General features: G+C 39.0%; 1 protein-coding gene across 1 annotated transcript; it reads left to right on the plus strand.

Moving 5' to 3' along the window:
- The first annotated feature begins 11922 nt into the window (after positions 1–11922).
- Positions 11923–16798, plus strand: LOC147725103 (uncharacterized). The gene is made up of 9 exons (XM_086967107.1): positions 11923–12202; positions 12441–12530; positions 12635–12780; positions 12890–13191; positions 13315–14131; positions 14245–14384; positions 15349–15408; positions 15705–15913; positions 16005–16798. Exons 1-4 carry the CDS (start codon positions 12000–12002, stop codon positions 12952–12954), a joined length of 504 nt encoding a protein of 167 aa, XP_086823233.1. The 5' UTR covers positions 11923–11999; the 3' UTR covers positions 12955–13191; positions 13315–14131; positions 14245–14384; positions 15349–15408; positions 15705–15913; positions 16005–16798.
- Positions 16799–17084: the final 286 nt, after the last annotated feature.

Raw genomic sequence — 17084 nt, forward strand, 5'->3', positions numbered from 1 at the left:
ACGAGCATTGCCTGGAATACTGTAATGTTTCATATTGTTGACGTCAGGTGTTTGCAAATGAATCTGTTACTGGCCCTGGCACTCGCGCGCAACGGCGGAGGGACCTCCGAGTGCGGCCTATGCTAGGGGGCCAAAGCGTTCAGGGGCCTGCTTGAAGTGTCATACACGCAAACCGAACCTCTGTGACGTGGCCCGCACTGACTACAGCCTGCGCTCCATAAGGGAGGCGGACTCAGCATCCTTTATTATACAGCAGCGCAAATGTCTGCCTTCTGACCTCTTGGGCAGTGCAGGTCCAATGTCAGCTGCTGCAAAGCCCTGTGACCTGGCTATGTGATTAGAATAAACTTGTTCAGCAATGTATACGATTATCGCTCCACTGCGTTTAGACACAAGCATTGCCTGGAATACTGTAATGTTTCATATTGTTGACATCAGGTGTTTGCCAATGAATCGTTACCGAGGCCCAGCACCACTAGCTTACCACAGGTCTGTAAAATGTACACCTTTTGAAAGCCCACTTTTTACCTGTGGGGTGTCTATGCCAGCGCCCCCACTAACATGGCGACTCTTGTCAGGTGGTAGCAGGTGCAACAGGGGTTAGGTGGAGAGCTGAAGTGGCTTATTGAATGCACTAGAGGTGGCTGGAAACGATTTCGGGGTGATGGTGGGGGTGCTAATTCTGCCAACCACGGATAGAGTAGCTGTAAAAGGGGTGACACACAGCAACGGCCTGGTTCACAAGTAAATGGTCTTTGGAAGACCTGTTAAGTACTCGGTGCAGCTTCAATTTTACGCTCCTCAGCCCGAGAAGCTGCCTACCCCTCCCCCCGCCCCCAGGGCTGAGACACACGACGGGTGGCGGGCGCTGAACTTTCGCTGCTGGAGTAAATCCTGCAGTTTGGGTTGGACTCTTGGTTTGTGCACTGCATACTGGAATATTTGTAAGGCACAACACACCTTATGCGCTATGAGCAGAGCAGTGCTAAGTCTGTGCATCCTACACTTTAGATCCGGCTGTATCTGTACCCTGTAGTGTGTACAAGGCAGTGTTTTTTCAGCCATCAGTATTTTTTCTGTGGTGCATGACGCCCATTGTATGTATGTATCAAAATGGTGTAGCCCTTGCCACCTAAAATTTAAAATTCAGACTTGTAACCTAAATGAATGGCAATGCTTAATGCACTCTCATTTATTTATATTCTGGATAAGACTGTCTAGATATGCCATGTTTCATGCATCTAGCTCATTGATAAAGTATTCAAATGTATTGTTACATTCATAGTCAAGTCAAGTTTCAAGCTTTATTCGACAGCATTGTCATAAAAGCATTTTCACCCTAATCTAAACATGAATAAATACTATACTAAATTACAACAATTTAAAATACACATTAAATACAAAATGCTGGCAAATTCATGTTTTAAAAGAAAATTTTACATCTAAAAATACAGAATCATTGTGCCTTTGTCACAGATAATAGGACCAGCTAAAAACAGAAAAGCTGTTCATTAATCACTTTTCATTAAGGTTAAAGTGCGGGTGCGAATAATCCATGCCCAGCCCAAATATTTAGCTAGGGGAATTACAAGATAAGGGGAGCAATTTGATCTTAAGATTCTATGTGCTTCTTGATATCTTCTTATCCCCAGGTTCTTGCACGCTGGTTTTAACCATCTACTTCTTGGTACGGCATAAAGGGGGCATGCAAACAAAAAGTGTGGGATGTCCTCTGCATGGACCTTACAATGGCAAATTACATTCATAGTACATTTGATATCTATCGTTTTACACTATACATCAAGATCCGTGATAGATAGAATCAGAATTGTAACATGCAAAATAATTCTGAGATACTGCTGCCCACATGTTTCAAATTGCATCCCTCTAACATATTTCATAGTTAATTTGTTCTTTATCTGCTAAGTGGTGTGAAATAATATTTTAATTTGTATTTCATAATCTTTTTAGCTGTATTAAGTCATAGAACAGTGCCCATTTTACAGTATAAATCAGGAGGCATGGGTGACAGATGCATAATGTAAAATGCACAATATCGCTGAGATTAGGGTGCCCACATGTGCTAATTCTCAAGCCTTTGGTTGATTTTTAATTCGGACAAAATACTACTTCAACTTATATTTTATATGGCTTTAAAGGAGTAGTCCACCAATCCTCATACATTTAGCATATAGCTAAAGTGGTCAGCTTCCATGCCTATGCCATATTTACTGGACTTGATACAATGTTTAGCTTTTTAATGCAATATTCGTTTTGCATGTACAAGGATTGTGTTTGCAGGTGGCTGCTTGACCTAAATGGGCCTACCTTTCCTTCAGCCTGGTACTAACTGCCTGTCATGTCCTTAAACCCTGAGCTGAAGTATTAGGATAAGGTCACACTTGATGCTTACAATGACATAGCCATCAGAGAGCCAGATCATATCCAAAGTTCAATCTGCCAGTCAACAATTAAATGTTTTACAGATATATGGTTTTTCTTAATTCTTTTTATATCTTTCATTATTTCTATGTGTTTATACATAGTCTTTGACTTTTATTAGCAGTATATTTAATGTCATTCTGTTTAAAAAAATGTGCTATTCTAAATTTGCAACTTTTTTTTCTTCCTAGCAAAATCAATCGCATTCCTCTTGTTTGCGTGAAGTGTTTTAAAAACAGTGTGCAGTTGCCACTTCACTTGTCTAGAGTTTGCATGAAGAAAAGCACTCCTGAAGAGATTAGAAAAACAGTCAAAGAAGCTAGATCTTCCATGATTGACCATCTTGCGAAGGGAAGGATCTACAATTATGAAAATCTCAAGGTTCTTATCAATGAAGAGGCCCTGATACCTGTTATAAAAATTTTGGAAACAAATGGTTGTTTCGTTGTTGGAAAGCCTGTCGATCCAGTAAACAATCTTTTGGTAATTATTGTTAGTTTGCAACAATTGTTAATTTTTTAAACATTATCAATTGTTATATATCCTCTATTTCACTAACAGTTGTCCGATTTTAATTCTTGGGAGGGTCTCCATTCTATCCATGCATATTTTTGCAACCTTATAAGGAAACCTATGTTTTTTATTACCTTGTATGTTTGTCCAATCCATTTTTAAGGCTCAAATATAAGCCTTCCTTTTTAGACATCCTGTGATTTCCGAAGAAGAAATGGATGCTGACCTTCAGATAGACGAGGAAGAAGGAGCTGAGAAAGAATCTGAATTATATCAACCGTAAGTTTAAATAACCACTATCTGTTTGCATCACCTGCATCTTGGTTAACTATTTAATCTGAAACTGTTTTTTTTCTAAAACGTTTCACCATTCAATTCAACAGCCCAAAAGGAAAAGCATGGCAGACATCCATACGCAAGAATCTTAGTGACATGGGACTTTACCGGAAGCATTCCTTGGATTGCCAACTTTTAGTTGGTTTCCGGAACTATTTGAAAGAGGATCTCTGTCTGCAACTTCAAGCAAGAGGTAATATGAAAAGGCACTTACTACTATAGCTGTTTCTACTGCGAATACTATAAAATATGATTTTCAGCAAATTATATAATAACTGTTATCTGTATTTTTTTAATTAAAGCTGGAAAATGTAGCACGATTCCTATATTTCTACAATCCAGAAGAACCAACTACGGATTTCAATAAGAATATCCCTCGGACACACGAGTTTTTCAATCAGCTAAAAACATCAGGCCTGGCCCAGCAGACAATTGTCAACTACATGAAAAATCTAAAGCGTTTTGTCACTTACCTTTCTCTTGCTACAGATTTAAGAGAGAGTGAACTTGACCTATATACAGCCGCTCAGCATTTTCTCTCCGTAATGAAAGATATGCAGAACAAAATTAGTAGAGGCATTTCTAAAGAAGTAACGCACAGAAGGTAAAAGTTTATGATTTGTTAAGTACAATAGCCATCAGATGAAAATATACAGTAACATTTCCTATAACTGTAGATTCAAATTTTCTCTCTGACACTTATCATGACTTTCCACATATGTCTTAGGTTCATGGAGTTTACAGCAGAAAAAATAACTCCTGGAAACTGCTTACGTATCTTGGAGAAAGCAAAGAAGGAATTCCTTGAAGTCATCGAAAAACTCGCCAACAAGCAAAAATTCTCTGTGCAGGATACACTCTTGGTTTTATACTATTTAGAGGCACTATTGCTCCTAAAACATGTACAAAGACCTGGTTTTGTGAAGAATTTTCAGGTATGGTAACAAAATAAAAACAATTACTAGGATCCATCAACGTAGCATCAGAGCCTTCCTTCTTCCTCTGCATGACCATGCTCAATGGTTAATTTTTGTATGTCTTAAAAGAAGGACTTTTAAAGAATTATAAACACTATGTAATTATTATAAATATCTCACAATTTTACATGTTAAAGAATGGGAAGAAATTATATAATTGCAAATGATATAGTAACTGTTTCTTTTTTTTCTTTAATTAAAGCTGGACAATGTAGCAACATTCGTATTTTTCTACAATCCTGAAGCACCAACTACAGATTTTATTAAGAACATCCATCGGACACGCAAATGTTTCAATCAGCTAATCATCGGAGCCTTCCTTCTTCCTCTGTATAACCATGCTCAATGGTTAATTGTTGTATCTCTTAAAAGAAGGACTTTTAAAAAATTATAAACACTATGTAATTATTATAAATATCCCACAATTTTGCAGGTTAAAGAATGGGAACGACGAAGAAAATACCATGATGATGACGGCAACTATTATGCAATTGTTGCAGTCAAAGAACACAAGACGGCAGCTCAGCAGATTGCATCATTTTGTTTAAGCCGTGAAGAAGAACAGGTGTGTATAGACAGTTCAATTCGTATTGACCTTTAAAATATTACAGATTGTGAATACTTCAGTCACAGATGCATTTTTAATGTGAATTCATATTAGTTTCTCTCTGTACTTGCAGTGGTTTGAGCACTATCTCACAACGATCAGGCCTGATATGTTAAGGAAGAGGACGACTGCTTCAACAGATACATTTTTCATATCTTCCACTGAAGGAGCAATATACAATCCGTCTAATGATCTCCACCGATTTCATGAAAGGTATTATTGCAGTGATGGCTGCATACTTTTGAGTTCACATGCTCCGAATGGCTGATGTTTGTCTATAAATTGAATAGGGATTGTGGTTAATTTGGCATCCAAATAGATGGCTTTAGCATTACCTCTGTTGAAAATGTTATCAGCTCACGAGCCAAATAAATCCTTGAAATAAATATGCATAAAAAGTCGAACAGGTGTCACATGTAAATAATTCTTACAGATACGGTGTCCCTTCAGTCACAAGCCAGCAAGCGAGACGTGTTTTCGAGACAGCAACAAAAAAAGACTGCTCCGACTCGGAAACAAGCCTTGTGGCTGATTATATGGCGCTTTCTACATCGACAGCTGAAAAGCACTATAGAATGATGGAGGTGGAAAATATCTGTGCTGCAGCAAAACTGCTGAATAAGCTTACACAGGAAACACCACGGTGAGAAAACAATCATTACTTTTGTTCTCTCTTTGACTTCTAGAAAACACAGTTGCAATACTATAATCATTAGAATTCAATGACAAATAATTGTTATATTTAGACCTTTATTTCAAACAATAACTAGCCATTAATACTGTTTGTGTTCATTTACAGAGACTTGAAACAAAAGTCTAATGTGCATTTTGCAGCCCTCCCTAAAGAGCAACATCAAAGGTATGCAATGTAATATGTTTTCTTTTGTTTATTAAATATAAATCTCTATTTCATAAATGTATGAACACTTTGTATATTATGTTTTACTTTTTCTGTTCTTTAATTTACATATATATTCTGTAACATGCGGTTTTAGAATTCAGTTACTTAAATTTAAAGGGTTTCTTGCATTTTGCAAATCTAAATTAACTAAACCTGCAAATGATCTCTATTGAAATCATTCTCTTTATATCACACAGCACTATTGTGATCTGCTATTGCCATAATTTCAATATGTTTTTTCTGTATATTTAAAGGGCACATAAGAGCGAGAAGTTTAATTCCAAAGTTAATGCCGACGATGGGGATGCTATGCTTCTACACATTGAAAATATGTTTCCAGTAACTCTTAATGGGGAGCCACCCAAAAAAAAACAACGAACTGAAATCTCTGGGATTCACGAACGTCGGGTGTATCTTAACTGGCGTCTTAAGCAGCAACGTATGAGAAAGGAGAAAACCATGAGTAAGTGAATATTCAGATTTGCTGAAATGTATTTACAAATATCCATTGTAGAAAGCATTATTCATTTTATTTTGTTTGTTTAAATCACAGACCATTTTCCACGAAGGCTACCGACCGAAAAGATGGTGAAGAAGTTTTATTCCAAAATGACATGGACGACAAATGTCCCGGAAATACAAGATGTAATTGCCAGCTGGAGGCCAATGTCAGAAGCCACATCACCGATGATGGATAAGCACATTCGGTCGTGTGTGCAGCGCCAACGGTGGTGTGGAGTCTCTGTAATTATTCAAGAAGGGACAATGACGGTCATCACAGACCGCATTTTTCAAAAAGGAGAGGTTGTGTGTGACTTTCATGGAAAACGAATTACTGTGGCTGAAGGACTAAAGAAAATGCAAGAACTTCATAAGAAGGAAATGAATCACTTATTATTTTTTAAACATCATGAGGATACACACTGCTTGGATGCCACCATAAGTCCATGTACTTGCCACCCTCAAATCGAAATGCCAGGTAGATTGCTACCAACGTCTAAAAAAAAAAAGGCAATGTGAAGCCAGTGCTAGAGACAGTTCCCACAGGTGACACATATAGCTATTCTATTTTGTTTGTGGCATTGGAAACTATTATGATCAAATCCGAAATAAAGTAGGACTACTCCTTGTCAACCATAGCCCACAAAGAACATGTTCCCCCCTGGATAGCTTAAACTAATTCTCACAAAATATTCCAGGTCACCTGCAGCATCTTTTTTCAGGTCTCCATAGATTTTTGCAACTTATACTATGCTAATTGAATAACTTGTGCTGTATCTCGAACTCTGGTCTCATAAAGAGATCAGAGGGGTTGTGTTAGTAATAAATACATCTATGTTTGATATATGCCTTTTGTGGTGTCCTTTCATTTGATAATCAAGGGGTTACATATTGTAAAACTGCAAGCTTTACATGCATTGTGAAGTTTAGCCTAAGACTGCTTTCATCCATGCTACCAGTAGGATAGCTGGCCTATAAGGTTGTCTTTACAACCATCACCATAAGGGTTGCTTAGACTGGTGCAAAGTGCCCACTACATATGCCAGGCTAACTTCTCACAGACAGGACAAATCAATTAGGGTAAATCCTGACAGGGTGAGAACATCGTAACAAAAGGATGAGATAAACAGTCTTGAGACACAGTAATCATTATATCAGCTCAGTTCAGCCAAGTATTTTGTCATTTTTACTGAGGTGTTCACCTACTTCTGCATGTTGCTCCACATGTGCGGGGTGCTTGACTGGTCGTATGGTCTGGTCAAATTTGGCTGCTAGTTTAGGGTTGGTAAAGTATGTTGTTTTGCATGATATACTTAATGTCCTGTTTCCGGACCATTATTTTCACTGGCACAAACACTCTTCTGGTAGCCTGTACAGTCAAGGTGAAGTCCGAGCAGAATGAGACAGCATTGTCCTTTTACATTGTTTCTTGCTGGTCCTTCGCCCTGCACAGAACAGTATCCCGGTCTCTGTACTGTACGAGAGTTCTGGACCCAAGGACCCCAAATTATACCTCAGATGACATAGCTTGAGTGTCTAAGACCTATTTCTGACCTACAGGGGTGACTTTTTGAAGTTTTTGGTTTTAAGGGGGCAAAGTCAATTCTTCCACCAAGCCCAAGGTGCTCAAAATCGGGTACGATATCAGGTTTTTCCCTTGGCTGGAAGCTGAAAAAAACCATCATATAATACCAAAGGTATATAGATCACATGAAAGCATCAGACCTGACCTTTCTAACAAGTGTATTTATGTTTTGTTCACTCAAACAGTGTCTCCGATACCCTGCCTAAGCTAATTGAAAAATTAGCAAAACTCGCTAGAATTGCTCACTATTAGCAATTTTTGCTAATTTTCAGTATCAACCCTCATGACTGTTTTTGGGTCCCTGTGGCCACCAGGATCCTACATTATATCTCAGGTGATGTAGCAAGAGTGGCTAGTGCTCATTTCCAGCCTCCAGGTATATGTCTAACTCCTATTTGCGAAATTTTGAGGTGTTTGGTGTCAAACCTATTTTTTCCATGATAGGCCATAGAGCTCAGAGTCACATCACATTTCTAGTTCTGGACCCAAGGACCCCATATTATACCTCAGATGACATTGCTTGAGTGTCTAAGACCTATGTCTGACCTATAGGGGTGACTTTTTGAACTTTTTGGTTTTAAGGGGGCACTACTACAATATCAGGTTTTTCCCTTGGCTGGAAGCTGAAAAAAAACATCATATAATACTAAAGGTATATAGATCACATGCAAGCATCAGACCTGACCTTTCTAACAAGTGTATTTATGTATTGTACACTCAAACAGTGTCTCTGATACCCAGCCTGAGCTATTTGAAAAATTAGCAAAACTCGCTAGAAGTGCTCACTATTAGCGAATTTTGCTAATTTTCAGTATCAGCCCTCATGACTGTTTTTGGGTGCCTGTGGCCACCAGGACTCCATAATACATCTCAGGTGATATAGCAAGACTGGCTAGGACTTATTTCCTGCTTCCACGTATATGTCTGACTCATATTTGTGACATTTCAAGGTGTTTGGTGTTAAACTCATTTTCCCATGATAGGCCATAGAGCTCAGAGTCACATCCCATTTCCAGTTCTGGACCCCAGGAACCCATAGTATACCATAGATGACATGGCTTGAGTGTATAAGACCTATTTCTGACCTCCAGGGGTGATTGTTTGCTGTTTTTGGTTTTAAGGGGGCGAAGTCACTACTTCTACCCAGCCGAAGGTGCCCAAAATCGGGTACGATATCAGGTTTTTCCCTTTGCTGGAAGCCGAAAAAAAACTTCATATAATACCAAAGGTATATAGATCACATGAAAGCATCTAACCTGACCTTTCTAACAAGTGTATTTATGTTTTTTACACTCAAACAGTGTCTTTGATACCCAGACTGAGCTATTTGAAAAATTAGCAAAACTCGCTAGAAGTGCTCACAATTAGCGATTTTTGCTAATTTTCAGTATCAACCCTCATGGCTGTTTTTGGGGCCCTGTGGCCACCAGGACCCCATAATACATCTCAGGTGATATTGCAAGAGTGTCTAGGACTCATTTCCTCCTTCCAGGTATATGGTGACTTTTTGATGTTTTTGGTTTTAAGGGGGCAAAGTCACTACTTCTACCCAGCCCAAGGTGCCCAAATTCGTGTACGATATCATGTTTTTCCCTTGGCTGGAAGCTGAAAAAAAACTTCATATAATACCAAAGGTATATAGATCACATGAAAGCATCAGACCTGACCTTTCTAACAAGTGTATTTATGTTTCGTTCACTCAAACAGTGTCTCTGATACCCAGCCTGAGCAATTTGAAAAATTAGCAAAACTCGCTAGAAGTGCTCACTGTTAGCGATTTTTGCTAATTTTCAGTATCAACCCTCATGACTGTTTTTGGGTGCCTGTGGCCACCAGGACTCCATAATACATCTCAGGTGATGTAGCAAGAGAGGCTAGGGCTCATTTCCAGCCTCCAGGTATATGTCTAACTCCTATTTGTGACATTTCAAGGTGTTTGGTGTTAAACTCATTTTCCCATGATAGGCCATAGAGCTCAGAGTCACATCCAATTTCCAGTTCTGGACCCAAGGAACCCATAGTATACTCCCTGTAGGTGGCCCTGGCACTCGCGCGCAACGGCGGGGGGACCTGCGAGTGCGGCCTCTGCTAGGGCGCCAAAGCATTCAGGGGCCTGCTTGAAGTGTCATACACGCAAACCGAACCTCTGTGACGTGGCCCGCACTTACCACAGCCTGCGCTCCATAAGGGAGGCGGCCTAAGCATCCTTTTTATCCTGGTGGCACTTTGGCTCGCGCCAAGGCAAGTTCCAGCTCTGTTCACCTCATTTGTTGCAGGCTGGGGCCCCCGAGCATCAATCTATCGTGTGTCACAGCAGCGCAAATGTCTGCCTTCTGACATCTTGGGCAATGCAGGTCCAATGTCAGCTGCTGCAAAGCCCTGTGACCTGGCTATGTGATTAGAATAAACTTGTTCAGCAATGTATACGATTATCACTCCACTGCGTTTAGACACGAGCCTTGCCTGGAATACTGTAATGTTTCATATTGTTGATGTCAGGTGTTTGCAAATGAATCGGTTACCGAGGCCCAGCACCACTAGCTTACCACGGGTTTGTAAAATGTACACCTTTCGATGTGACTCACAAGGAAAGTTCACTCTGAAGCCCGAACTCCCTGTAGGTGGCCCTGGCACTCGCGCGCAACGGCGGGGGGACCTGCGAGTGCGGCCTATGCTAGGGGGCCAAAGCATTCAGGGGCCTGCTTGAAGTGTCATACACGATAACCGAACCTCTGTGACGAGGCCCGCACTGACTACAGCCTGCGCTCCATAAGGGAGGCGGCCTAAGCATCCTTTATTATCCTGGTGGCACTTTGGCTCGCGCCAAGGCAAGTTCCAGCTCTGTTCACCTCATGTGTAGTCTGTTGCTGCAAAGCCCTGTGACCTGGCTATGTGATTAGAATAAACTTGTTCAGCAATGTATACGATTATCGCTCCACTGCGTTTAGACACGAGCCTTGCCTGGAATACTGTAATGTTTCATATTGTTGACGTCAGGTGTTTGCATATGAATCGGTTACCGAGGCCCAGCACCACTAGCTTACCACGGGTCTGTAAAATGTACACCTTTTGAAAGCCCACTTTTTACCTGTGGGGTGTCTATGCCAGCGCCCCCACTAACATGGCGACTCTTGTCAGGTGGTAGCAGGTGCAACGGGGGTTAGGTGGAGAGCTGAAGTGGCTTATTGAATGCACTAGAGGTGGCTGGAAACGATTTCGGGGTGGGGGTGCTAATTCTGCCAACCACGGATAGAGTAGATGTAAAAGGGGTGACACACAGCAACGGCCTGGTTCACAAGTAAATGGTCTTTGGAAGTTAATTTGTTCTTTATCTGCTAAGTGGTGTGAAATAATATTTTAATTTGTATTTCATAATCTTTTTAGCTGTATTAATTCAAAGAACAGTGCCCATTTTACAGTTTAAATCAGGAAGCATGGGTGACAGATGCATATTGTAAAATGCACAATATCGCTGAGAGTAGGGTGCCCACATGTGCTAATACTCAAGCCTTTGGTTGATTTTTAATTCGGACAAAATACTACTTCAACTTATATTTTATATGGCTTTAAAGGAGCAGTCCACCAATCCTCATACATTTAGCATATAGCTAAAGTGGTCAGCTTCCATGCCTATGCCATATTTACTGGACTTGATACAATGTTTAGCTTTTTAATGCAATATTTGTTTTGCATGTACAAGGATTGTGTTTGCAGGTGGCTGCTTGACCTAAATGGGCCTACCTTTCCTTCAGCCTGGTACTAACTGCCTGTCATGTTATGTCCTTAAACCCTGAGCTGAAGTATTAGGATAAGGTCACACTTGATGCTTACAATGACATAGCCATCAGAGAGCCAGATCATATCCAAAGTTCAATCTGCCAGTCAACAATTAAATGTTTTACAGATATATGGTTTTCCTTAATTCTTTTTATATCTCTTTCATTATTTCTATGTGTTTATACATAGACTTTGACTTTTAATAGCAGTATATTTAATGTCATTCTGTTTAAAAAAAATGTGCTATTCTAAATTTGCAACTTTTTTTTTCTTCCTAGCAAAATCAATCGCATTCCTCTTGTTTGCGTGAAGTGTTTTAAAAACAGTGTGCAGTTGCCACTTCACTTGTCTAGAGTTTGCATGAAGAAAAGCACTCCTGAAGAGATTAGAAAAACAGTCAAAGAAGCTAGATCTTCCATGATTGACCATCTTGCGAAGGGAAGGATCTACAATTATGAAAATCTCAAGGTTCTTATCAATGAAGAGGCCCTGATACCTGTTATAAAAATGTTGGAAACAAATGGTTGTTTCGTTGTTGGAAAGCCTGTCGATCCAGTTGTTGTGTAAGTAAACAATCTTTTGGTAATTATTGTTAGTTTGCAACAATTGTTAATTTTTTAAACATTATCAATTGTTATATATCCTCTATTTCACTAACAGTTGTCCGATTTTAATTCTTGGGAGGGTCTCCATTCTATCCATGCATATTGTTGCAACCTTATAAGGAAACCTATGTTTTTTATTACCTTGTATGTTTGTCCAATCCATTTTTAAGGCTCAAATATAAGCCTTCCTTTTTAGACATCCTGTGATTTCCGAAGAAGAAATGGATGCTGACCTTCAGATAGACGAGAAAGAAGGAACTGAGAAAGAATCTGAATTATATCAACCGTAAGTTTAAATAACCACTATCTGTTTGCATGACCTGCATCTTGGTTAACTATTTAATCTGAAACTGTTTTTTTTCTAAAACGTTTCACCATTCAATTCAACAGCCCAAAAGGAAAAGCATGGCAGACATCCATACGCAAGAATCTTAGTGACATGGGACTTTACCGGAAGCATTCCTTGGATTGCCAACTTTTAGTTGGTTTCCGGAACTATTTGAAAGAGGATCTCTGTCTGCAACTTCAAGCAAGAGGTAATATGAAAAGGCACTTACTACTATAGCTGTTTCTACTGCGAATACTATTAATAATGATTTTCAGCAAATTATATAATAACTGTTATCTGTATTTTTTTAATTAAAGCTGGAAAATGTAGCACGATTCCTATATTTCTACAATCCAGAAGAACCAACTACGGATTTCATTAAGAATATCCCTCGGACACACGAGTTTTTCAATCAGCTAAAAACATCAGGCCTGGCCCAGCAGAAAATTGTCAACTACATGTAAAATCTAAAGCGTTTTGTCACTTACCTTTCTCTTGCTACAGATTTAAGAGAGAGTGAACTTGACCTATATACAGCTGCTCAGCATTTTCTCTCCGTAATGAAAGATATGCAGAAAAAAATTAGTAGAGGCATTTCTAAAGAAGTAACGCACAGAAGGTAAAAGTTTATGATTTGTTAAGTACAATAGCCATCAGATGAAAATATACAGTAATATTTCCTATAACTGTAGATTCAAATTTTCTCTCTGACACTTATCATGACTTTCCACATGTGTCTTAGGTTCATGGGGTTTACAGCAGAAAAAATAACTCCTGGAAACTGCTTACGTATCTTGGAGAAAGCAAAGGAGGAATTCCTTGAAGTCATCGAAAAACTCGCCAACAAGCAAAAATTCTCTGTGCAGGATACACTCTTGGTTTTATACTATTTAGAGGCACTATTGCTCCTAAAACATGTACAAAGACCTGGTGTTGTGAAGAATTTTCAGGTATGGTAACAAAATAAAAACAATTACTAGGATCCATCAACGTAGCATCAGAGCCTTCCTTCTTCCTCTGCATGACCATGCTCAATGGTTAATTTTTGTATGTCTTAAAAGCAGGACTTTTAAAGAATTATAAACACTATGTAATTATTATAAATATCTCACAATTTTACATGTTAAAGAATGGGAAGAAATTATATAATAACAACAAATGATATAGTAACTGTTTCTTTTTTTTCTTTAATTAAAGCTGGACAATGTAGCAACATTTGTATTTTTCTACAATCCTGAAGCACCAACTACAGATTTTATTAAGAACATCCATCGGACACGCAAATGTTTCAATCAGCTAATCGGAGCCTTCCTTCTTCCTCTGTATAACCATGCTCAATGGTTAATTGTTGTATCTCTTAAAAGAAGGACTTTTAAAAAATTATAAACACTATGTAATTATTATAAATATCTCACAATTTTGCAGGTTAAAGAATGGGAACAACGAAGAAAATACCATGATGATGACGGCAACTATTATGCAATTGTTGCAGTCAAAGAACACAAGACGGCAGCTCAGCAGATTGCATCATTTTGTTTAAGCCGTGAAGAAGAACAGATGTGTATAGACAGTTCAATTCGTATTGACCTTTAAAATATTACAGATTGTGAATACTTCAGTCACAGATGCATTTTTAATGTGAATTCATGTTAGTTTCTCTCTGTACTTGCAGTGGTTTGAGCACTATCTCACAAAGATCAGGCCTGATATGTTAAGGAAGAGGACGACTGCTTCAACAGATACATTTTTCAGATCTCCCACTGGAGGAGCAATATACAATCCGTCTAATGATCTCCACCGATTTCATGAAAGGTATTATTGCAGTGATGGCTGCATACTTTTGGGTTCACATGCTCCGAATGGCTGATGTTTGTCTATAAGTTGAATAGGGATTGTGGTTAATTTGGCATCCAAATAGATGGCTTTAGCATTACCTCTGTTGAAAATGTTATCAGCTATTATTATTATTATTATTATTAATGGACATTTATTAAGCGCCTGGTTACGCCACTGGCGTGTCCCCGCGCTATGACAAGTGGAGTGGCTGTCCCCCCTCCTCCCACACAAGCTATCTGCTGAAAAGATGCGTTTTAAGTTTTTTCCTAAACTGGACTTCGGAAGGTTCAAGCCGAAGTTCCAGCGGAAGATTATTCCAGCGCTTGGGAGCAAGGTATCTGAAGGATCTACCTCCCATTCGAGCCTTGAATATTCTTGGGACTTTTAACAGCCCGGTCTGCGAGGACCGAAGACTGCGTGCGGGCTCATAATGGGATACTAGGCTCTAGAGCGGAAGAGGTGCTTTGCCTTCAAGATACGATGACAAGTGGCAAGGGCTCACGAGCCAAATAAATCCTTGAAATAAATATGCATAAAAAGTCGAACAGGTGTCACATGTAAATAATTCTTACAGATACGGTGTCCCTTCAGTCACAAGCCAGCAAGCGAGATGTGTTTTCGAGACAGCAACAAAAAAAGACTGCTCCGACGCAGAAGAAAGCCTTGTGGCTGATTATATGGCGCATTCTACATCGACAGCTGAAAAGCACTATAGAATGATGGATGTGGAAAATATCTGTGCTGCAGCAAAACTGCTGAATAAGCTTACACAGGAAACACCACGATGAGAAAACAATCATTGCTTTTGTTCTCTCTTTGACTTATAGAAAACACAGTTGCAATACTATAATCATTAGAATTTAATGACAAATAATTGTTATATTTAGACCTTTATTTCAAACAATAACTAGCCATTAATACTGTTTGTGTTCATTTACAGAGACTTGAAACAAAAGTCTAATGTGCATTTTGCAGCCCTCCCTAAAGAGCAACATCAAAGGTATGCAATGTAATATGTTTTCTTTTGTTTATTAAATATAAATCTCTATTTCATAAATGTATGAACACTTTGTATATTATGTTTTACTTTTTCTGTTCTTTGATTTACATATATATTCTGTAACATGCGGTTTCAGAATTCAGTTACTAAAATTTATTGGGTTTCTTGCATTTTGCAGATCTAAATTAACTAAACCTGCAAATAATCTCTATTGAAATCATTCTCTTTATATCACACAGCACTATTTTGATCTGCTATTGCCATAGTTTCAATATGTTTTTTCTGTATATTTAAAGGGCACATAAGAGCGAGAAGTTTAATTCCAAAGTTAATGCTGACGATGGGGATGCTATGCTTCTACACATTGAAAATATGTTTCCAGTAACTCTTAATGGGGAGCCACCCAAAAAAAAACAATGAACTGAAATCTCTGGGATTCACGAACGTCGGGTGTATCTTAACTGGCGTCTTAAGCAGCAACGTATGAGAAAGGAGAAAACCATGAGTAAGTGAATATTCAGATTTGCTGAAATGTATTTAAGAAATATCCATTGTAGAAAGCATTATTCATTTTATTTTGTTTGTTTAAATCACAGACCATTTTCCACGAAGGCTACCGACCGAAAAGATGGTGAAGAAGTTTTATTCCAAAATGACATGGACGACAAATGTCCCGGAAATACAAGATGTAATTGCCAGCTGGAGGCCAATGTCAGAAGCCACATCACCGATGATGGATAAGCACATTCGGTCGTGTGTGCAGCGCCAACGGTGGTGTGGAGTCTCTGTAATTAATCAAGAAGGGACAATGACGGTCATCACAGACCGCATTTTTCAAAAAGGAGAGGTTGTGTGTGACTTTCATGGAAAACGAATCACTGTGGCTGAAGGACTAAAGAAAATGCAATAACTTCATAAGAAGGACATTAATCACTTATTATTTTTTAAACATCATGAGGATACACACTGCTTGGATGCCACCATAAGTCCATGTACATGCCACCCTCAAATCGAAACGCCAGGTAGATTGCTACCAACGTCTAAAAACAAAAAAAGGCAATGTGAAGCCAGTGCTAGAGACAGTTCCCACAGGTGACACATATAGCTATTCTATTTTGTTTGTGGCATTGGAAACTATTATGATCAAATCCGAAATCAAGTAGGACTACTCCTTGTCAACCAGAGCCCACAAAGGACATGTTCCCCCCTGGATAGCTTAAACTAATTCTCACAAAATATTCCAGGTCACCTGCAGCATCTTTTTTCAGGTCTCCATAGATTTGTGCAACTTATACTATGCTAATTGAATAACTTGTGCTGTATCTCGAACTCTGGTCTCATAAAGAGATCAGAGGGGTTGTGTTAGTAATAAATACATCTATGTTTGATATATGCCTTTTGTGGTGTCCTTTCATTTGATAATCAAGGGGTTACATATTGTAAAACTGCAAGCTTTACATGCATTGTGAAGTTTAGCCTAAGACTGCTTTCATCCATGCTACCACTAGGATAGCTGGCCTATAAGGTTGTCTTTATAACCATCACCATAAGGGTTGCTTAGACTGGTGCAAAGTGCCCACTACATATGCCAGGCTAACTTCTCACAGACAGGACAAATCAATTAGGGTAAATCCTGACAGGGTGAGAACATCATAACAAAAGGATGAGTTAAACAG

The sequence above is a fragment of the Lissotriton vulgaris genome, chromosome 4_1 (assembly GCF_964263255.1).
Source record: "Lissotriton vulgaris chromosome 4_1, aLisVul1.2, whole genome shotgun sequence".
Lineage (NCBI taxonomy): Eukaryota > Metazoa > Chordata > Amphibia > Caudata > Salamandridae > Lissotriton > Lissotriton vulgaris.

Coding starts and splice junctions, on each gene's coding strand:
- LOC147725103 (XM_086967107.1), top strand. CDS start 12,000: ATGAAGAAAAGCACTCCTGAAGAGATTAGAAAAACAGTCAAAGAAGCT. Junction 12,203..12,440: donor CCTGTCGATCCAGTTGTTGT/GTAAGTAAACAA, acceptor CTTCCTTTTTAG/ACATCCTGTGATTTCCGAAG. Junction 12,781..12,889: donor TCTGCAACTTCAAGCAAGAG/GTAATATGAAAA, acceptor TTTTAATTAAAG/CTGGAAAATGTAGCACGATT.